Genomic DNA, 22,789 nt, shown 5'->3' on the forward strand with positions numbered 1-22,789 from the left:
GTTTTTCATGTGTCAATAGATTTTCGACCACCGAATTTGATATGACAATAAAATTTGGTTTTCGGGTGACAATCATTTGACTTCTCAAAGGTGCATCGCCAACATCAGAAATACCAAGATTGAACTAATTTCAATCCTTAAAGAGGGATAAGTATTGCTTGTCTGCATTCTTAATACTGACGTTCATCCAATATCTTTTGTTCGTTAATGATTATTCAGAGCCAACCAACCCTCTGAGCTTAAGTATCCCTGGGTTCCTGGGCTGGATAATTGTCTGACTCAAATCTAAAGTTTTGATGGCTTGTCTACCAAAGTCTAGGAGCCACTATATGGTCGCACGCAAACACACACACACAAAAAATTAAATAAGATAAAGGCAGGAACCATGTTTCCTTAATTCAACTTTAATATACCTCTTTCCAACAAATAATGATTATTTATCTTAACATCTTAGTGGAAACCGATCGAGGTAGCTTAAAATTACAAATTATAACAAAAGCCGCAAATATGGCCAAGTTTACAGAAAATCGGTGATCGTAAGAAGCGGAAAAGCCATCATGATTATAACCTGGGAAAAAGCTCGCACAGTGACCCTCTGAAAAACAAAGAATATTTGTCACAAATAAAAACTATCCCATCTAAACTGTACTTGAAATGTAGTGTCAAGCAGGGACGTTCAAAGTTTAAATCATGCACTCGAAAACCTTATAACAAAGCTATATCAATAGGCGGGCGGAATTATACGTTTCTCAAGTCCCAAGACTTCTTTACGAATTGGACTCTACAGGCATTTCAAGGCAAAAGGAAGTGACATTATCAAATACCCAGAATTCACCGAGACGATGTGCAAAGTGTGTTGATTTAAAATGTCGAAATAAAAGACTTTTCATTCACAACACACGACAAAAAGCGCTTGATGCGCTTGCAAATCGGCAGATAAGTGCCCGCGTTATCTGCCTCAGACCTCGGTTTTGATAATTTCCGATATCATGCTGAACCGCATCCAATAATTGCTCAATGTCCCGGGATAAATCATGCAGCCAAAAAGTACCATTTACCTTTCTGTGAAGCAAGGTCTCCTCAGCGCACGCTCAGTTTCGCCAATGCTTTCATCTGCAGTTGTGTAACAATTAATTGTGGAAATAATTTAGTAAGTTCTTTTCCTTGATTATGGAAAAGTAACATTGAAAGAATTATGTTTCCATTAAGGGTAAGTTCAAGTTAGCACAGCAAACACGGTTTTATGACGTGTTTTATTTCTTATTGATCTGTTTTTTTTTTCTCTTTAAAATTTGCCACACAAACTGTGATAACCAGCGCAACGGCACCTCATTTGTGCTTTTGTAAAAGAGTAATTTTTCTTGTTAAGCATCTTTTCCCTGAAGAATCTTTGAGAGGGGAGAGAAATTTTTGAAACTAATGGTTATCCACGTTTGGCCTCAACTAATTTAATAGTCTCGATAATTTGCGTCGAAAACTACCATACCTGCAGGTAGTAGAATCCCACCACCAACGCCGAGCTTCAATTTTTCCCTTTGTTCTGGAATGAGAATCAATTCTATGTTTAATAGAAATAAATCACGTCTTACAAAACAAGTACAAACGCCGGCTTCGAGGTTAAAAGGAAGATCTAGAGGGTTTGCGACCAAACGAACAAACTGAGAGCATCCCTGCTTTCAATAGCTTGGGCGCCTCAGTACTCTAACTTGGCTGAATGACTATCCTCTTAAAAAAGGGATATGTTTTACTTTGTAGAAAAAAAAACGTTTGGGTGAAAATTGTTTACATCAGTGTGGATTGCATGGAAAGTCATTTGAAGTTAACAAGGTGATTTTCTCGTGGGTTAAATTAGTTGCCACGTACAATTGGAGTATTTTGAATAATGATGAGCATTCTTTTGTGTTTTTGCTTTCGTCTTCTGCCAACTCACGTTCATTTTATAGGTTGATGAACTAGCCACATGTAAACCATTGTAATTACTTTTGAAGAGCTGACAATTTGAGCGTTGGTTATTCTCTCTCCTTTTTTTTTCCTTTTTTTCTCAGATACATTTATCAATGTATAGGTTATAACCAATTTGTTTTTTGGCTTGCCCCCCCGACGCAACACAACAGTGTCTTTAAAAACCATTAACCTGCTAGCACAGTCCCCAAAAATGTCAGTATTTTCTGGTTTTTTTTTTTTCGTTGTACTTTTTTCTGTAACTTTCAATGTGCATATAAATAAAATTATTTTGAATTTTTATTTCAGTCAAAATAAAAAGAAAAAGGAAATTAGCGCAGCGTAAAGGACTAAATTGAGATATGAACTATATGGCTTGCTCTGATTTAAATTCACGAACCACGTACCTTAGTCTGAGCAACATCCGTTTAACTCAGAGTAAAATTTCTTTTTATATTTAATTACGGGGAGAGAAAGTGTACACTTAACATGATAAAAGGGATGGTGCAACTCTGGGACAGATCGAGATAACTGCTATTTCATCGAGAAGATAGAAAATTGGGAGTCGCTCAGTTCATTCTAAAATTATCAGTATGTCACCAAATACTACGATTTCAATCATTTTCTGACTGTGAAATTCTAAGGGGTAAGTCTAACCTCGTAATTAAACGCAAGCAAGAGAGGATAAAGACTTGATATAAGATAGTACTCACGATAAGCTGGCGAAGACGCACTGTACTTGGTCACACTGAAAAGAACAAGAAGAGAAAGAAACACATAATATGAAGATTTTGGTTTCATGGTTGTGCGCCTAAAATCGGCCTTGCGCTGACTCAAGTTGCTATCGGCGGAATAAAATAGGACAGAATACTTCCTGGGTTTTGACGCTGTTAATTATATTCTGCGCAAGAAATCCAGCAAAGGCTTCTTTATTGGACCAAAAAAATAATCGACGTCTTCTCGCTAAAAAATGGACTTGAAACGACTTCCTCTGAACTGTACACATGTATCGATTTTATCCCGCCACGGGCTTCTCAACGAAACCATTTGGTCGTAGGTTTAAAAACTTGGCAAAGCTTTTCTCCCCTGAACATCCGAGTTAGTGGCAATTAGGGTTGATGGTAGATAAATGTTGGGAATTTGTGTCACAATAAATCCAAACAAAAGAAATAAGTCGAGACCATGTAGGTATTAATTAAGTTTTTACTTGAATGGATGAAATTATCAGCGTAGAGTATTTCCTGCCATTTTAATGCAGCTGCTGTCGCTTTCGTGACAAAAGATTTACTTTTTACTCTGCATTTTTTTGTTTCCTTCTATTTTTTCCTTCTAGTGATATTCCTAACGTAGCCGGTTAAAAATTTTTGCAATTTTTTTTCTTTTGAAGCTTCTTTAATACGGGTAAATAAATGCTCATTGGCATTTCTATTTCGCCTTTTGGCGGTTGAATCTCAGGTATATTTTGAAACCATATATGTCATCATGTTGCTCACTCGCTTTTGGCCGTGAGTCTGTTACATATGTGGAGCAACACCGATAAAGGATGACCCAACCAGCGAGTATATATTTATATATTGGAAATTTAAAGCTGCAGTCAGAAATCGAATAATTCACACTTGAGATCAGCTGGGACACATTAAGATGTGAATTATGAAGAAACCAATATTTCAGTTGTTACCGCTTACTCTATACAATGATCTGACTCCTCTACTCGCTCTTAGAGAGATTTCTATTAATTAAGCTTTATTACAAAGCTCAGAAGGACCGGAATGTTAATGGTGCAGGAAGGGGATTACACTCCTTTGCAAAAGTGTTGTGAACAAAAGCAGCTTTAAATGGTGACTTTTGATGAGGAAGCACAAGGTATATTAGGTAACTCAAAGGTTAAATATTTGCCCAGCGTCATGGTAATGTTCCTTTGCAGTTTACTGCCGGGTAAACCCTGGTAATGCAACGTTTGTTTTGCGCTGTCAGTGAGCTTAACTCGGTGGGTTTATCACCTCAAATATCATATAAAAAGCAGGGTCAGGTACAGGAGTAAAAACTGTAAAGTGTGCTTCATAAATTTGATGATTTTCTTTTTCTGTTTATCTGTTTTTCATTTTGCGATGAGAGACTTAATCTTCTGGACTCGTTTTCTAATGAGTCGGGGTATAGTCCAGTTTAGAATATGCCTAAGAAATACTGATTATTCGAGTCATTGCATTCTAACAACCGAGTTGGCCTGGGGGAAAAATGAAGCAGCAGAGAATTCGCAGTTTTATTTGGAAAATAATATCTAGGTTGAGTGATGCTTGCATTCTTAACTGAGGATTTCATATGAAATGTCTGGAAGTTCCAACTTCTTAATCATGATTTCCATCGTCGTAATTGAAAGTAAAATCGCCAAGTAATCAGAATAAAGAATGATACAGCTTACTCTTGCTCTAAATCCGATAGAATCTTTCTGTCCTAATGGTTCTAGGATACCGCACTTAGTATTTTTTTTACTTTTTCAAACGCTTTTTAGATAAAAATTGAGGAAACAAGAGCCCTTAAAAAAATCATTTCGTTTAATCACGACAACTTAACGTTCCCTACTTTTTTGGCCTATTGTGAACTTCTAACAGTGCGCAATCTTTTAAGTAAATCTCATTTTCTGTTTTCAACTTCGTTTGACTCTTACAGGGTTGACGGGCTTTCCATTCTCCCCTTAAGTTTTTATTAGTATTTTGTGCCTACTGAGCCGTCCATCTAGGAAGGCTGTAGGCACCATGTTTGGTGTCGTGTAAGTCGGTAAACCTTACCCCAACCCCCTCGTGGTTTTCAAAATGGCGGACTAACGTAAGGCTTTCGTATGGTTCAGTTCCGACACTGACTGATTCGTTAAAGGAATCTGATTGGGTTTCTTTCGATTTTTTTTTCGTCTTTTGGCGGGTTTAGTTCATGTTTTTATGGCCTCACCTCTGCATTTCGACATCAGGTTATCGATTTGAATGTCAGAGCTACGTCGTCAAACGTGCACACATGTGCGTTTACTCGGAACAGATCTAACTTAACCTTTGAACAAGAATTAACGTAAATAAGAAAAAAAGAGGAAAAAAAGAAAATAAAAAAGAAACAAAAAAAAAAAAGGAAAAAGAAAAAAAAATGTTGGCGCGGCTTGGGCTCGAACCGTACACCTTTGGATGAGAGAGGAATAGGTATCCATGATGCCAGGTACACAGGGCGTTCGAAGTGAAAAAATTGGTATTTAAATAAATTTAATGCACATTTCATACATGCACCTTTTCTAATAATTTCCTGCTCAAACCCTGGCCTGTTAATTGACCAGTGTACAGACTCTGCCCAAACCAACTCAAGTCCTCCTTTTGTCACAGGTTTGGCATCATCAAGAGTTGTTCGTTAACCCTTCTGCATTTTACACCACATTGCTTTTTTACTGCAATACTCTACAACTATACACTAGAAGGTACATTCAGTCATAGATTACCTTAATCATATATTAAAGCATATTTTATGCACTAATGAAGGTACCAGATGAAAAATAAATGTACAAGTAAGTACAATAAAAGTTTCATTGACTGAACTAAGTTTTATGTAAATCAGATTTGAAACTTAGCTGACTCACTCAGTGGCACATGCATTAGCCTACGGCTGAAGAACACCTTTGTAATTCTCATCACATTTTACGTCAACGGTTTTCTAGAAATGAAATGCACCATCATTAAGGCCTTTGCCTTGGCCCTATTGCCGCCATCATTATGACCACAAAACCCCAAAATGCGCTATAGTGTGCATTTATCGTAACTGGATGACAGCCAAATTAAAACAGGAAAACTGATTTCGAGTGTCCACTTAAAGTCCTTCACAGTTGAGCGTGGTGCCAATTTGATCGATGAACAGCGAGCTGGTGATATTGGATCAACACTTAGAAAATCACGGACAAGCAATATCTATCACTCTTTAAGGATTATTTCATTGATTTCTTTTAACCGTTGAGATGTTGAATAGTTGTGATTTGAAATGTAGTCCGTTTTTTAAACATTATCATGTTGAAAAGAAATATTTAACGTTTCTTATCTATAGCTGAACGCGACGTGAAAGTATCAAGAAATTATTTCACGTAACAGTGAAAAGGTAAAAGTGATATCAAGTGGGCATTGTAGATCCTAGGCCAGGTGACACGTTGTTTCCGTCAACTCTCGACGAACGTTACTAAAATGGTATAACTTGATACGATTTGCTGAGCTGCTGAGCACTGAAAACGTATCAAGAAGGAAAACATTCTCTCGCTCGTCAGAGCGAAAAATTCAAATTAGTTTTCTTTCTGGTTTCTATTTTAGGCTAATCTTTGTTTATGCATTCTAAAGCTTTTGCCAACAGCACAGTGCTCAATCAACGATAGACTTTCACTTAGTTTTAATCAGTTTACATGTAGCTTGATCATGATGTTAAGATTTCAGTTTTCCAGGTATATTCCCTGTAAACGTAAATACGGTAAAGCTACTCCTTTCACAATTGTACAAGTCTATTAGAACTGTCTTATTAAAACCTCCCTGGACCTATATAAAAAGTCATCGATCATGAGCAGATTTGCTAACCATATTTATAGTACGTTATTGGCGTGGGATGTATATCACTGACAAGAGTTATGCATCTTTCATGCCATTACGCTCGGATAGAAGATGATGTGAAAGGTGGGTGGGGAGGGGGTAGTTACATAGAGATTCTCTTTTTCGCTTATGGGGGGTGGTCCACCCGGCGAGAAGACGTCAACCGGCTAGGAAAAGTCCTTAGAACAAAGCCCCTTTTTTTAGCTTGGCTAAAACTAAAGGAGTCCTTCACTTATCATCGATAATTGTTTAGAGTCAGACAGAATCGTTAAGTAATAAAACTTGTGCGTTTTTTTTTGGCGGGGGGGGGGGGGGGGACGTGGACAGCTGGTTACAGACTGGTTGGAAGATTGCCTAAATTTATCCTTAAAATGTTCCTGTTCCCCGAGCAAGCCATAATGCTCGTCCGATGTCCTGGTTAGATCAACAGAGAATTGTAACACTGAAATGGAATGATTTCGTGACATTTTTGAAAAATTAGTGCACGAGAAATTCATTCCTCGGTGTCTTAGGGTTATCAAAATTTAAGCATTTATAGCTCTCAACTCGAACTTTCATTTGATTCTTCGTATCTTGTAACGCACTGTCTCGACCTAGTCTCTTTTCGTTATCCAGCCTTTGCCAAGAATCAAGTAAAAAAACGTGATCACTTTCGGTGCTACAAAGCGGATCACAATCTGTCTTCGTAAGTATGTCCCTCACGTTGACTGGCTGGACCTGTAGCTATTAAATATGGACTAATTTAATCTGAAATGTTTCAATTTCTGAATGTGTATTCGTCTCCAGAAGAAATTTTAAAATCATAGAGACGAATTGAGCACTGATTGTGTGAATTTTTTTAGAAACATTTCATTAAGCTGAACCCTATGGAGCCGATATCTGCAGGGCAGTGTACTACAACAACTTGTGGCAATACAATTGTTGAGTTCTAATACTTCTCTTTGAAAAAAAAAAATAAGGGTGATGTCGCAATGCCAAACTGGTGATCTGTCGGCTTTCGCCATGCATGTCAAACGTGTTAAAACTGCGGTTTGCAATACTTCTTAGGAAAAGACATGATTGTGACAGCTCGTCCTTAATGCCAGACGACATTAGACCCCATTCAGAATGAACTCTCTGGCGCTTTGTAGCGTGCCGTAAGCCTAAGACACGATCGAACTGTTATAGGCTACCGTCATGGTTATACATACTAATTAAAAAGTTTTTTAAAGATTTTTAATTGCTCATTTAGAAAATATAGGTCAGGTCTTGCGTTTTTTTTTCTGGGTTGTGGTTAGCACGTGCGTAGCATAAAATTCCTTTGCTTATATTTTGGCCTTGAACTGCTGACGGTCGACAAATCACTACCGCGATCTTACATGGACCGAAACGCTGAAATATAGCCGTCGAAGGTAAACTGTGTGATTAAGCCCCAAGGTTCCTGTTGCTGTGTTTTGGAGAAGCTTAGGCTTAAGGCACGCTATTGATTGATTGGAGCTGCAAGACATGCTACGGTCACGGTTTAATGGATCCAATTGTTTAGAGACCCCTTTAGTAAAATATACCCTTGTCTTATGTTTACCTCGTTTTCACTTGAAGGAAAAGTATCGGGTCGAAAGGTACTAATTAACGAGAATAAGTGCATTTATCATTAAAAGTTACATGTTTTCACTAGAAAATAACCCTGAGACCCATGTCGATTTCAACGTGCTCTGCAAAAATTAACTTAATTGGCCTACATATCAATAAGTTCGCAAACTCATCTAAATCCAAAAGAATACCATCATAGCAGTCTAAGTTTATCATCAGTGTTTTCGCCCAACGGCCAGGTTTTATTGAGGTTACAATTCCCGAAAGGAGATCACAAATTCTGGAAGTCTTTGCTTTAATCTCTATCCAGATTGGCGTCTGACTATCAACACTGTTCTTCAAACTGATATCATTTACAGAGCAAGACTCTCATTTTAGAGCATTGTATTTCCCCAAACACCTTGATTAAGCGAGGGTAAAGGGAAGAGAGGGCAAAAAATCATTCATTGAAAACTTTGCTGATACTTGGAGCGATTCAGCAAACAGCAATTAAAATCTTTACCACTTTAACACATATTAGGGATCTCCAGACGATTCAATCGTCCCATCAGTGATGGGAGGGAAACCTAATTTCTTGTAGCATTCTCTGGTATAATCGTTCAGGATCAGTTTTCTTTATTGGATCTAGATGAGAAGGGCAAATGATGGCGGGCAAACTTACTTTTAATCAACTCTTTCTATGGCACCATCCTATGTACTGGTGAGTTCATATAAAAAAACTTCGTTGTCTAGTTACAGAAAGTATAAAGGCTGATAGTTTCGAAAGAAACTGTTTGGGGCTGCGTCGGTGATATATCCAAATTATTTAGTTACAGAAAGGACACAATGAAAATATAAGTTTGATGGGAAGTTTAATCAATATATACATGATTGTGACTCTCTCAATCTGGTGTTTTCGTATACGTGCACAACGTTTCTTTCTGGATAAGACACTCGCAAAAACTGCCGCGATGCACAGCTCAACCTCGATTAAATTTGCTCAAGTGAAATATAACTTAGGGTATTAATAGATTATACAATTGTTATGATTATTATACGTTTTACATTAAAAATGGCGATGTATTAATTACACTTGTCTTGGAAGGCGATTTCAACTAACACGAAGCCATCTTAATGAGTACAACATTAGTCCATGTCAACTGTACAGATCGGTCGCGTTTAATTAACTCTGATGCTAACTAGTTTTTCCAATGGTTGCACGTCCCATTCTTGGTCTTGTAGTCTCATGATTATTGAATAATGTTGCTAAGATCAGTTAAATTGCAGTTCCTTCGATTATTGAGTTCATTTACAATCGTTCCTCGATACGCACATAAAACTTGTCCGGCGTTAACGTGAGACCACAATTACCCTCAAGATTAATGCCTTGATACTCTTCCGGCAAACCTTCCTGTGAAAATCGGAAGTGGTGAAGCAGTGTTGCAAGGAAAACAGGGATTGTTTTTAAGGCCAAGGGCTCACCAGGACATTTTCGACGACCAGCAGAGAATGGTAGGAAACCTCCAAATGACTTTGGATCGATCAGCTCCCCAGCGCCTTTCAGGAAACGCCATGGATTAAAAATATGCGGATCTTTCCAGATTTTTGGGTCACGGTGCACGGACCACAAGTTAACAAAGACCATCGTGTCTTTCGGGATAACGAAGTCGCGAAATTTCGTCTCTGCGGTTGTTGAACGGGGCACTGAAAGAGGAGCAAGGCTTGTTACCCTTATAAGCTCGTATACTGTCGCTTGGAGCAGGGGAAGTGAGGCCAGGTCCTCAAGAACGGGAAGGCGTTCTCTTCCAACCACGTGGTCTAGCTCTTCTTGGAGTTGGCACTGAATGTCGGGATACTTGATCAGGTACGCCAGGGCCCAGTTAAGAGTTGTTGACGATGTATCGAAGCCGCCACCAAAGAGGTCTGTCATGCCTTGAACAATCTGCTCATCACTGAGTAGCGGAGCCATGTTGAGTGTGTTCTGACTGTTTGGACTGTTCTCTTTGTCTTTCATTGTTTCTTTCTCAACCGTATCGATGAAACTGTCGGCGATGTTGCGAACCTCTCCTTCGGTGTAGGTCTCTTTGTTCTTGATAAACATCTTACCAAGGAGATCCAAAGTTTCCGTTATTAAGGTTACGAGATCGGAGAGTGCCTTGTTCGGGAAGTACTTCAAGAATGGAAAGAAATCAACGATGGCGCTGCCAGATATAGCTTTTCCATAGCGATCGGAGATGGCAAGTATTTTTCGAAGGGCTTCGTTGTTATACGAAAACTTAACTCCGAAGAGCGCATTAAGAATGATGTTGCCTGTTGCGAACTTCAAAGCCAGGAGGGCGTCAACGGGTTTACCTGTCTGCTTTTTAAGGCAGCAGATCAAGCGTTGGCATTCCTGTAGCAGGTTTTCTTGTAAGTTTGCTGTATTCTTGGCAAAACTCTGGATCACAGAAACACTGATCTTGCGGGTTAGACGCCACTGTGGAGTGTAATCACTCAGGGTAATACTGTTGCCTTCACGATTTCCAAGTTGAAAGGAGTGCAGTTGTGGTCTGCCAGCAAAGGCTGTCGAGTGCTTGATAAGGGCCTCTTGAATTGCATCGAGTCCATTTAGCACCACCACCAAGCGATTTCCAAGCATTAGACTGAACACGTCCCCGTATTGCTGAGCCATCTTGGTGAACTCAATATGTGGATTTTTTCCCAAACGGAAACAAGCACCTGTTGTTACACATGAAAAAATTAACAACTCAGTAAGAGCAGACTCTAAACTCTATCTACAAACTAGATTTATTACGTATGAAGTCAAGTTATTGAGCTGATATTACAGTCTTTCTGATAGCAGAAGACTATAATTTCGTTATTTCAGTAGAAATTGCGATAACGATCAACAACCGAGTCTATGAAATGAACCTATTTTGACAATAACTCAACCGTAAGTCGAAACTACCACAAACGAGTTCGTAATCCAGTCTTATCGGTCTGACCAAAAGGATTATAACTAACTATACCTTAAAACCGGGTGAAGAGAAAGTAAACTTGAAATAAGGAATACAATTTTTTGAAATCTTAGAAAAGCCAGGTCTGTTTCTCAGAAGTTAGATCTTTGTTGAATCAAATTAGACTGATTTAAATCTCTTCGATCACCATTTTGTTGTTTGATGGTGGTTAAACGGGTTTAACTGAAAAAAAAGGTCCTACTTCAGTAGACGATAATGATTATCGTCAAAATAGTTTTATTCAGTTCCATCGTGAGGAGCTGTATGTCAATATTTCAAAAGTAAACTGTATTATGACTTAAATTCGTTCCACCTACTTACAAGGGCAGATATAAGAATTGAAAAGCTCTGAAATGACCGTGAAAGCTTCATTAGGATAGTTGGACTTCGAAACCTTTGTTCTTCCGATAATCTTTCGGTCTTTGTATCCTAGTTTACTCATTTGTAAAGACAAATCAACGTAATATTACTAAGCCATATCAATAATCTCTAGGCTTTGGTCATGACACACACTTGTTAACTATTGTTTAGAATACTGCCTTTGAAAAGATAAAAGTTCGAGCACGTCTCAGCCGCTTACGTGTGATCACGGGATGACTCATCTTTCTGCCCTTATTGACGCCCAGTGACAGGATGAATATCTTACGGAAACGTTCCAAAGGAGCTAACTCAGACGTAGGCTAATAGCACGATACAATCTCTCATTAACAAGTTTATGCATAAGAAATAGTGTGCCGTAATTTTCTTTTGAAAACAGGCGAGATTTTCAAATAATAGAGGCCGTTCACTTAGAGAATAGCTCACCTCCGCATTTGTTCTCTGGGTTGTGCCTAGCACGTAGCTTGGATGATGTTTGCCCGTGTTACATCGTTGACGGCAAAATCTACACTAGCCCGAAAATCTCAAAAAAACTGAATTTTTTTGGTGTTTTCCACGTTGAATCATACCCTAACTGGGTAATTTAGTGTCAAAATGTTTTTTATAAGGCTGTATAATGTAAACGGAACTTGTTTCGAGCACTAAACAGTGGCCTTTGCCTCTGCTAATCCCAGGGTGTGCTTGGGTGTCAAAGTCCAAATTTGTTTACACAGAGCCACAGAAGAGATCGGACAAGGTAAAAATTCTCTGGTTGCTAAAAAACGCTCGTAAAACTGGTCGTTCTACTTGAAATTGATGATTTTCAAAAGGCTCATTGACAGTTAAAAGTATTTTTTTTTCATTTCCTTTATCCGTTGCGCTAATAAGCTCTACTGGAAAACCCTCTATGGCTCTCCGGCTTGAGTTTTGCGAATTAGCGAACTGTATTTATTTTCAAAAGACCAACTGGAAGAACTTTTGAAGGCCCAACAATTTATGGATAGAGGGTTATCGTAAGGATTTTTACCAAAGTAACTATTTCAAATCAGGTTTTAATTCTTTGGCTTTGTTCACAAAAGTTTCTGCAGATTAGTGAACAAAGATTGAGTTGACCATAAAAAAGTTTAAGGTCTTCCACTGTGCTAGCTCTGGAGTTGAGTATGAGTCTTCAAGCGTAATTTTTGTTTTTTTTTTTTTAAAAAAAAAAAAAAACACTCAAAATAAACAAAGTTTCGTCACTATCGGCCATGAACACGCAATATTCACAATCTTCGGACGCTCTTGTCATGCAAGGGGCGCTCTCTGTAATTACCTATTCATGAATGCAGTTTTTTGGTTGACTTTAAGAACAAAGAGTCTTTCTCGTGGAGAAATAGTTATTGCTCCTTCGCTGCAAAGAAAATGTAACACCCAAGAATTTCCATACCTTGCATTTTTTTTGTCTGCAGTCGCCAAAATCAGATTTACTAAATAAAGGCGATTTCACATAGAGTCTTAGCCACATAGTCTTATAAAACCGTAAAAAGTGCTCAAAGTGCTCACGCACTGACGTACTGTACCGGTGGTGAAAGGCCAACAAAGAGGCATTACATAACTCCCATAGATCTGCGGAAAGGTTAAATCGACAAAGTTGCATAATAATTTTTCAGGACATACACGTGCAGGTTCTTTTAAAAGTGAACCTTAGTTATTGAAAATTTCACTTTCTTCCACATCCGACGTCAAAACAATTTAGCAACTGTTAAAAACAGTTGCCAAGTCTATACAGTCATAGTTTAGCGATGTAGTGAAACATTTAAAGAACTTAGCCAAAATAATCTTTTTTTAACTTAGGAATGTTAAACTTACCTATCACTGGCATGCCCCAAGGACCTGGAGGCAACTTGGAAAAAGAATTCTTCCATATTGCTTTTCCTGTCAGGAACACACAGACTACACAACATAAGAGCAAAATCTGGCCAGCTGAGAGGAACTCAGTAAACGAAAAACTCATAGTGGTCTCGAGAACTTGCAAGAGGTGGTCTTCTCTTCTCCGCTCTGCACACAGATGCGATCAAGGTTCAAATGGTCTTGAGAGGCATAGAATGATGTATAAATATGCGAACAAATTGTTTACACCCCATTGAACTTTATCTATTTATCGGCGATCATCACGCCATTCTAGTCGTGTTAATTAAGACAGTAATTCATTAGTCGCGTTTTGATCGAGTGCTCTTAGTGTTCCAGTGAATGTTTTAATATGTTCACGTGGCTGCTGTGTTGTTTAAATAGTACAGAAAACTCCCTTCCCAGCAAAATTTTCCTGTGTACCATTGATGCAGGAACTTAAGATGACGTTAATTGAATTTTACTTAGCGAAAAAGGTGTTAATCGGATCGTTAACTTGCGTGTAGTATTCTGAACGGTTTGCTTCAGAAAGCTCATTATGCTGCTCCAAAATTGGAAGGTCACCTCTTAACAAAGAGTCATTGTTGACCTTCAGTGGCTTTATTTAACGTTAAAATCTATTTCCGTATATCAGTTTCCACAATAGATGCTATTTTTTCAACGCTCTGGCTGGGAAAATTGATCATTTAGCCGCAGGGTTATTTTGTCGTACACTAAAGTAAATTTTCAGAAATTACGTCGATGGGCTACCGATTTTGGCTCGTTGTGACTTTTTTGTCCTAGAAACATTTGTATTGAGCACAATGAAATTATTCATGGTTGCATCGTAATGTTAGTTGGACTGAAATGATTGGTCAAGAGATTGTTTAGTAAAGCAAACATAAGCCTGGCGGTGAAAGGTTACTTTTTGTAAAGATACCGGCACGCTTTAGCCATGTGATTAGCCACGGCTGCATCTGATAAGCGGGTTATATCTGGGAATATCTCGAGATAACCAAGCCATTTTCTTGTGCAATATTTACAATTTGGCTACGACGCCAAGTGCAGTGTCAAGTTCTGGCGTGACAGCCCGCCACAAATGTTTACATTTTGGAAAAATTGTTTTCTTAGGATCCTAGAAACAGCATTTGTTAAATCTTATCTGCCTGTAAGTCTCGAATCTCTGCAGGAGCGATGTTTTCTTAGCAAAGCTAACCTGTTCGAAAGCTCGCAACCCATGATTTTGAGCTTGGTTAATTCCGATATGGCTTCGTATCTGTTTGATCGGAAGGTCTATCCATTGCTTGAATTATTCGAACAATGAATCACTCCATCTAGTAATTTTGTGTAATCAAGGATGGAAAATCAGTGTTGCCGGCAATATTGTTGATTATTTTGACCAAGAAGCGTCAGACTTCCGCTCGCGTGCAGCTTGTCAGAACCTCGCCACACACACTGGTGTCGATAGTTTTGCACTCAGAACTCACAGTAGATAAAAAGTCGCGACTGAATTAAAAGATTATATCTAAGTTGTGTCAGTAGAGTTATCGAGTTAAGTCTGTTGATTCAGAGAGCTGCCATAAAGCCTCTTAAAGGACCACGCATGATAATTTGTACTTGTTATTTTGCAGTTAAGCCCCTATAATCCAACATCGTACATTCCACACGTCCTAATATGACTTCCCGGCGAAGAGATGTGCTATTTCAAGTTTATTTACTTTCATACAGTGGAACAGTTCCTTGAAGTTTTACAACAGCTCTTTGTTATACGCCTTATTACAATGTAGCTCAGTGTTTGGGTGCATTTTAAGATAACAAAAATCGTCTGTGCTCTATGCACAGCAAGCGCTGAACAATTTGTCTTCAGGATGAAACAAAAGCACCTTTGACAAATTCCTAACAATCCAAACAGCACAACTCCGACAACGGACTAAACTTAATCATAATTTAAGATCTCTTTGGTGTCGTGTTCCTCTAAATTCACGGCAGTCTTTCACTTTATGCACAGTTCCGTCACATATGCTCATGACCTCAAAAGTGCTCTGAAGTTCTCTTATCCGCGAAGTCGTCGTTGTCTCACGGAAGACCATGCAATCATGCTCAATCAGTTCCAGTGCATCATGCACAATTAACAGTCACTGAGACGCGTGTGTGCCCCCGTGCTATCATTCGTTCCGGCAATCTAACGTCAGATCAAACATTTTCTATTAATTGGCAAAACGTCGGACTCATTTCGAGCGTTTGAATCCCTCATCGAAGAACATTCTGAAAGGAAAAGAGAAACATTCTCTTCCAGCAGGAACTTAACAAGTCTAAATTCCCTTTAATAAGGCTTCTCGTGCGATATTATCGCCAGAGTATGGAAACACGACTCAGACTTCGTAGTTGATATCTCCACAATCCACTCAGATGAGTATCGACAGAAAGGAATAAGAATGCGAAGAATTCTTCGTAGTTGTTCAACAGAATAACAAATTGTCGCTCCATATTGTTTACGCGTTTGATGGTGAAAATATTTTCCCTTTTTTATACAACACTCCATTCACTTGTTCACTCGTTATTTAAATTTTGCTCGCTGTCTCCAGCAGACAGATTACCTGTTCATTTCCAAACCTATCTATTACAATTTCTACCGTCACATGATAATTTATGTTGCTGTGTCTGCGGGTTGACCTTAGTTGTTAGCCAAATTCTGCACAGGTTTACACTCCCTCTTAACATTACACAAAGAGCATTCTAGAATATTAGTAGCTCTTAGTTTTACTTAAAAACCCTCACCCGCTCTCTCTTTAAGGGGAATAGTCTCGATTGGCTACACTATGGGGTACCTATTAAAGCCAGGGTCCTTGAAAGTGGGCTGCAATTTTAGCAGTTGCAGAGAAGAAGGCTGAAAAAAAAAAAAAAATTCAGGCTTCGACAGATACTAGTTGGGAGTCGCTGCCAACTGAGTTACGAAGCCAAACGTTGAGAGTATGGCAAATGTTTTTCGAAAATGCAGATACTTCAAATTTTTGCGATCCTACGGGACTACATTTAATGTCAGGGGGCCAATTCTGACAAAGTACTTTTGAACTATTTTTTGGGGTGATTTGTAACGCGACTCTCCTCGGTGCGTAGTCAGTGTTTTTCCATTTATTTTGAGGTACAATTAGTTTAAATCTTGGCCTTCGCTTTGCATCTTACAGTCGATTGTCACCCGTTAAACGGGGATCTCGATTTACGATGTTCATGTGATGAATTATTAAAGATAATCGTAAATACGTTTGGTAATCATTGACGACCCCACCTTCTTCGTCGTCCGGGATGAAAACTTTCGGCAGTTGACTAAGGCTTCCCTAGTGATTAATCACATAACTCTGCCCAATCAGAAACGCGTATTTTTCCTCTACTATTTTCCCATGACACTTGAGCTGACAGCTATTTCAGGAACAACCTGCGAGCGAAATTCGCAGCGTGACGCAAGCCGACAGAGACCTTATCTAGAAATAGATTATTTCCTCAGCAGGAGTCACATGCGCTCTATAAATGCCGAAAAAATAACGTTCATAAGATTGTCAGCGTGAAAAGCAAATAACAAAAAGTAATTATAACTCTATGAAAGTGTCAAGCTGCCGTAAAGCTAATAAAGGGGAAGTGGATGCAACGATCGTCTCAGGTGTTATTCCTTTCAAAGAAGGTGTGGAGTTTTCTGGAACCCATTTAAACAATTCCTACGCATTGGTTCATGGTGCATAAAACATTTAGTAAAACTGAGATTATAAACGTCTTTGATATAATGGACTTGAGTTACTGTCTTTAAGTAGGCGTACCAATTACGTTGACATTGAAAGTAAGTTTTGGGTAAAGGGTTGTAATAAATTGAGAATTAAGAGAGCCGAATACAGAAGCGTGACTTGTATGGGTTAACTTTCTCTATCACAGTAGACCACATTGAGTGAGGTGTAACTTCAAACCTAGGGAGAGATGTCGGCACGTGTATTGAGTGCAACAAAAACGCTATCTACCATTGCATAACAACCCATTTCTCGGTTCATTGAGTTAGGGCTCGTGTACTAAGCCCGCCTGGATCACGACACTGAATTTGCCCAAAATATATGGATCATTCCAAGTTATACATTTCCTTTCTCATAAAACACCTACTTCACTTTTTCACTTGTCTTTTTAATTCCTTCATATCCGCAGCAACAGGCAGCTTACCTGTCAAAATTAATTTCCAAACCAATCTGTTTCAATTTCTACCGTCACATTTTTTTTATGCTGTCTGTAGATGCGGTTTGACCTTACTTGTAAACCAACTTCTCCACGGGTTTGCAGATAGTCTTGACATTTCGCAAATATTATCAAAGAATTTGAATTGTTCTTATCTTCAGTTGAGAAATCGTTTCGCTTAAAGAGAATGGTCCAGAATGTCTACACCATAGAGTGCCAAATAAAGCCGAAAACGTCTCCTATTCTGGGCTCTGGAAAGTGTTTACCAGCTTCTACTTTTAACTCCGCGGTTTTATTTGATGGATGTTCATGGGGGTATTGAGCAGGATGTCTTTTAAACCTTTGTGTAATGATATTATTAGTGACTATCAAAGCAATCTTCGCAGTGTTGAACAATACTTGAGCAATAGTGAAAATCAGGCCTGAAGAAGTCTAGTTTTGCGCGGGATCTGAACGTATGACCTCTGCGATAACGGTACAATGCGAACAACTGAGCTAACAAGCCAACTGGGAGGTAAGCTCCGACGAAGGGCTAACGCTCGAAACGTCAGCTTTTGTAATCATTACGGTGGCCAATTTACCATTTCAACTTTGTTGATATATCCAAAATATGTAATAAACCCGTGAAGTGATGAATAAATGATAGTGAATATATGGAATCATATGTTCATATCTGATCATGTATACCCGCAGTTCACATTTATGATTTTCATTTATTCACAGTCAGATATTCCTTCTGTTGATCACCTTCAGTGTTTTAACTTCAATCTCGTTAAGTAAAAGCTTACTTTGAGTGCGTCCACGTCAACTACATCATGTGTATCCATTTCCACCTCTATCAGTACAAGGTAAATTTCTGGAAGTTTGGAGAGCAGAGAGATGCTTAAAACCCTTCAAATTCTTGAGGACAGTGTTTTCTGATATTCGTTCCCTTGTGATTACTGCCATTGAACGTAACTTGAAACTGAAATACAACAGGATTTTGCAATAATAAGAGCCCCTTATTTCAATGCTTAGCGCTCAGTTTGAATACCAAAAAAAGGTCGAATTGACTTTCGAAGGAAAGAAACACTTTTTCAGTTTGTTGAAATTATCCACACTACATTCAGCTGTTCCTCGAACAAATTTGAATTTGATGCCAGCGGTTATTCAAATCAGGCCGCGACTGTTAGATAGCCCTTACACAAGTGTACATGTCCTGGTGATAATGAATTCTTCTTAAATATAATATCCAGGAACTGTGTGGGTCAGCTATTTTGTTTGGCTGTTTACCACTATTTTTGCTTTTTTAATTTATAGTATATCAACGTCAACCTCAAATACTGTAGAGTAAGCTTGAGCTCGAGTGCGTCAACATCAACCTCAACAAGGAGATCCACAAATGATCAGGAAAGGAAAAGACATCTTTATTGGAGTCCTTGAGTTCCAAGCCGACACCATTTCTTAAAAGCCTGGCGAGCTATAAAAGCAGCTACTCTGGGAAGCTCATGGTTCAGTTCCAAGCTGACACCATTTCTTAAAAAGCTTAGCGAGCTATACAAAGCAGCTACCCAGAGAAGCTCATGGCTCAATTGCTATTCAACGCTGAAGTATATAGGTCAGACTTAACATGGCAACCAATTCAAATGTAAGAAATGTTGGTCTTTGTCAAGGCTTAGCGTTCTCTTGCAGTGTTTTAAATCTTAATCTAAGAGAAAGAACCAAAATTCATCGACGTAAGATTATTATGCGACTAGAGGAATCATTTCTAGAAGAACTGCGAAGTTGCAATTGGTTAACAGTTCACAACGGCGAAACCATCGAAATAGGAAATTCACTAAGGAATACTTCTGCTAGACCAGGTACTGAGCAGTCTTGTGTTTATCTGTGATTTGTTTCATCAAGAACTGTAATATTCTAACCATTGTCTTTTTTTTCGCTTCATCGTTTCAATATGTTTACTCTCTCAGGTACAGTAAACTGTGTCGCGGCCAGCTGACGCGTAAACTATAAATATTCCTCACTAGAGCGCATTTTTTCTACCTACTTTCACCATCATTTTGCCGTAACAAAGTAAGATACATCGATGCATTTTTCACTTTAAATAAAAATATCTATAATAGGCGGCTGTGTGCTCTGAGAAGTAGCCACCGTCCGTCTTGTTTGTACATGTAAGACCAGAACCCACCACGGGTGACAAATCATAATTATGAAAAAGAAAGGCGATTACAAAGCCTTCTATTCAATCCTGATGAGAGAACGATTATGGCATGAGCCGTTGTATCTTCAAAGGAATGAGGCCCTTAGCTGTTCCATTGTGGATGTGCGGGTGGAAATGTTTGTATATGTGATAAAGGATATACGAAAGAGACGGCCCAATCCGAGATGGGTACCATATAGCGGTCATCGCCAGTCATAGTGTAATACTGTAGGGAAACATGATAAAACTTTAAGGTGTGTGGTGGATAAATGTTTTTCCTTAAAATTTTCCCCATATCTAAAAGAGACTATTTGTTGAGACAGTCTCAACAAAAAGCCAATTGTGCAATTAGGGAAGCCCTTTGGAATGTTGGGGTGCTGGGAGGGGGGATGAGCTAAATGGACTAGTATGTTATCCATGGGGGAGTACCAGCCTTGAGAATTGCTTCATGTTAGTATTGACAACCTGCAAATTCACTGCATGAAAAAATATCATAATGAGCGGCAAAATCAGTTGGTACCCCTCCCTAAACTAGGTGGTCGACAACCCTTCATTCAATAGATGGAGTATTATTGTGATTATGTATTGTACCAAATGTTTGATATTTTCTCTTGAATCTTTATACAGCTTTACCAAGAAACCCTTTGAATAATTCCCTAGTTTTACCATTATTTCTACGGGATAGTGTAACATCAGGCCACCTAGAATCAAACATAAACAAAACATTTTCTGAAAAATGAATGTATGGGCAAATTTTTTCCCTTTGTTTCCGTCTTCTTTTTTTCTTCTCTCACCTACTTGTCATCGTGTACCTTTCGCTTTTCGGTATTTGTTAATTACGCTCTTTTGTTACGTTTTGTATGTAAATTTAGTTATATAATTGTCCTGTCTCGCCCCTTTCATGCAACCAGAGTTTTTGCGCTTAACCGTAAACAGTGTTCTAACCCCGGTTACCCTCAGCATTTGGTAAGCAGCAGGCGGTGCACCCACTCTGATTGCGTTGCATCATGGTCGTAAAACAAAAATTGAGTCATTTGCATCTTGACGCGTTGGAGTGAACATCTTTGGTGGCAGCGAGATATATACGTAGATTGTAATGGGGATCCACTGTCCGTTGCCATTCCTTCGAAAGTTAAAACGTTTGACGGGCCTGCGCGTGTCCTGTCATTCCTCCGTGACGAATTCGTTCTTAGGAGGCAACTGAAGTTATTTAGAATGATTCGAAACTGCAATCTGCCTTAGAATCTCGACACAAATGGCAACAGTTACACTCACAACCGATGGCGGGATGAATAATTTCAAAGTCAGAAATTATATTCCTAGACGCGAGTTATTCAACTGTGAACTGACCCTTGACATGACTGTGTATTGTCGTTTCTGTGGCTCTAAATGGCGAATTTGAGCGATTTGGTGGGTTTTGCGTTGACTGTTACTATACGTATAGTATAGAAACGAAAATACACAGCAAGTGAGGTAGGTTTAAATTTATTTTGAGCTTTAACTCAGACATTTCATGATATAAGTTTACGATAATAAGACTCTTTAATATTCTCCCATACATTCCTTTATATTTCGAATAAACAACCAGACTCGTCGCTTGTCTGGGCCCCCTGTGCTCGAAAACCAGTCTCAAATCACAAGCTAAAATACAGTGCTTGCGTTTGACCTTGAGAACAATATAATATGCGACAAATGCGCACGAAAAGTACTTCTACGCGTTCAGAATATATCAAATTATATTTACCTATGGTGAAAAGAAAAAGAAACGGCCTAACTTTTACGGAATATTTAGTCAAACTCTGCCCGTTTCTACCGCTTTTACCTCCATATTGAAAATAACGCTACCACAATGCAATGCAATTGGAGTGCGCACATTGCCTTTATACAATACAATGCAATATTCTTTATTTAACGAAGGTGACGTAATTAACCCAATGAGTTATCTAACTTACGGCCTTCACAACAAACCCACCATCCCACTCCAGGGGAGGACATCCATCACACAGTAATCTCGTGTGTGGGAAATTAACCTCTCCTGCCCCAACCCTGCAGGAGACGGGACCTCCATTTATTCGTCCCTATCCGAGAAGACTAGAATATCTAATCATTTCTTGATGTTATAGAAAAGTAGCAAATTCTTCTCAATTATTTTAAGACCTTGAGTGTTGGTCTGGCCGGGACTCGAACCCTCGACCTTCCGCACAACAGTCCAGCGCACTATCCATTGAGCTGACTGCCTGGGTAAGCAGCTCCATTTTCATCGTTTTCTTTAATTTCGTTTTACAGTCGCCTTAGGTAGTTTGTTTGTGTAGTAATTGTTAATTTTTCGTCCTCGTAGGAATTTACTTTTTGTTCTCTAACATTTGTAAAACATTTGCTGAGGTAACGTGTCGTTTTGCTTCGAATTGGCCCTTGACTGTTCAACGAATATTATGTAAACTACAGCAATGGTTATGGCGTTCCAGTGTTGTATTTTAATGCGAGCAGTAAAGATAAATTTAGTAAATACAAATTTACAAAAGGTGTGTATTTACTACATCACGAGAGTGGGTTGGGTGTTTCAGTAGGTACGTGCGTGGATGGGGAGGGCTAGCAAGGAAAAAAAAAATATTGCAAGTCCTCAGGTGTTATGCAGCTGTTCTTTATTTTCTTTTTATACCTTTTTCATGAGGCATGTAGCGATAATAGTAAAAATCAGCATTTTTGTTTCCATCGTCATCTCTTTATATACAGCAGTAAGTCTTCCAGTAAACAAAATAGATATTTGTGAAAGTGTATTGCCATCGTCCGGGTGAGTGTAGTCCTCATAAGGACTGTTGTCGGTGGTGGTGACTGACGTATCGACAACCTGTGCAGAAGTCGTCAGAGTCGAGTGAATAGTTGCTGTTAGTAGAATGTTCTTAGTCCAGTTCGTGTAAAATGATTGGTCAGTTTTGCCGTGATATTATTGGCTGTATGACTCAAGTGGCGTAAGTCGGTCGTGATTGGTCTGTTTCGATCCGTCAGTTCAAACCATTTCTTGTAAAAGAGACCTCATTCTTCAAGTAATGACTTGGCGTTTCTCTGCCTTAAAAATGGAATACAGGGCTTTTAAAGAG

The 22,789-nt window shown here is 38.8% G+C and overlaps 1 protein-coding gene and 2 long non-coding RNA genes across 5 annotated transcripts; all 3 read right to left on the bottom strand.

Moving 5' to 3' along the window:
• Positions 1-366: 366 nt before the first annotated feature.
• LOC148734987 (uncharacterized) lies at positions 367-3,043 on the bottom strand. Its single transcript, XR_015998228.1, has 4 exons — positions 2,655-3,043; positions 1,487-1,540; positions 1,059-1,113; positions 367-595 (listed from the first exon to the last, which is right to left on the bottom strand). It is a non-coding gene; the product is annotated as an uncharacterized LOC148734987 (long non-coding RNA).
• A 5,896-nt stretch (positions 3,044-8,939) lies between these two features.
• Positions 8,940-13,539, bottom strand: LOC111332887 (cytochrome P450 1A1). 3 transcript variants are annotated; one of them, XM_022938354.2, is made up of 2 exons: positions 13,286-13,539; positions 8,940-10,802 (listed from the first exon to the last, which is right to left on the bottom strand). In XM_022938354.2, the coding sequence occupies exons 1-2, from the start codon at positions 13,428-13,430 to the stop codon at positions 9,394-9,396; spliced, it is 1,554 nt and encodes a 517-aa protein (XP_022794089.2). In that variant the 5' UTR covers positions 13,431-13,539; the 3' UTR covers positions 8,940-9,393. The 3 variants fall into 3 exon arrangements, with proteins under 3 accessions (XP_022794089.2, XP_088610365.1, XP_088610364.1); XM_088754239.1 differs by lacking the exon at positions 13,286-13,539 and adding an exon at positions 11,885-12,070; XM_088754238.1 differs by lacking the exon at positions 13,286-13,539 and adding an exon at positions 11,402-11,768.
• A 1,366-nt stretch (positions 13,540-14,905) lies between these two features.
• Positions 14,906-16,070, bottom strand: LOC148734988 (uncharacterized). The gene is made up of 2 exons (XR_015999008.1): positions 15,901-16,070; positions 14,906-15,568 (listed from the first exon to the last, which is right to left on the bottom strand). It is a non-coding gene; the product is annotated as an uncharacterized LOC148734988 (long non-coding RNA).
• Between the last annotated feature and the right edge of the window lie 6,719 nt (positions 16,071-22,789).

The sequence above is a fragment of the Stylophora pistillata genome, chromosome 3 (assembly GCF_964205215.1).
Source record: "Stylophora pistillata chromosome 3, jaStyPist1.2, whole genome shotgun sequence".
NCBI lineage: Eukaryota > Metazoa > Cnidaria > Anthozoa > Scleractinia > Pocilloporidae > Stylophora > Stylophora pistillata.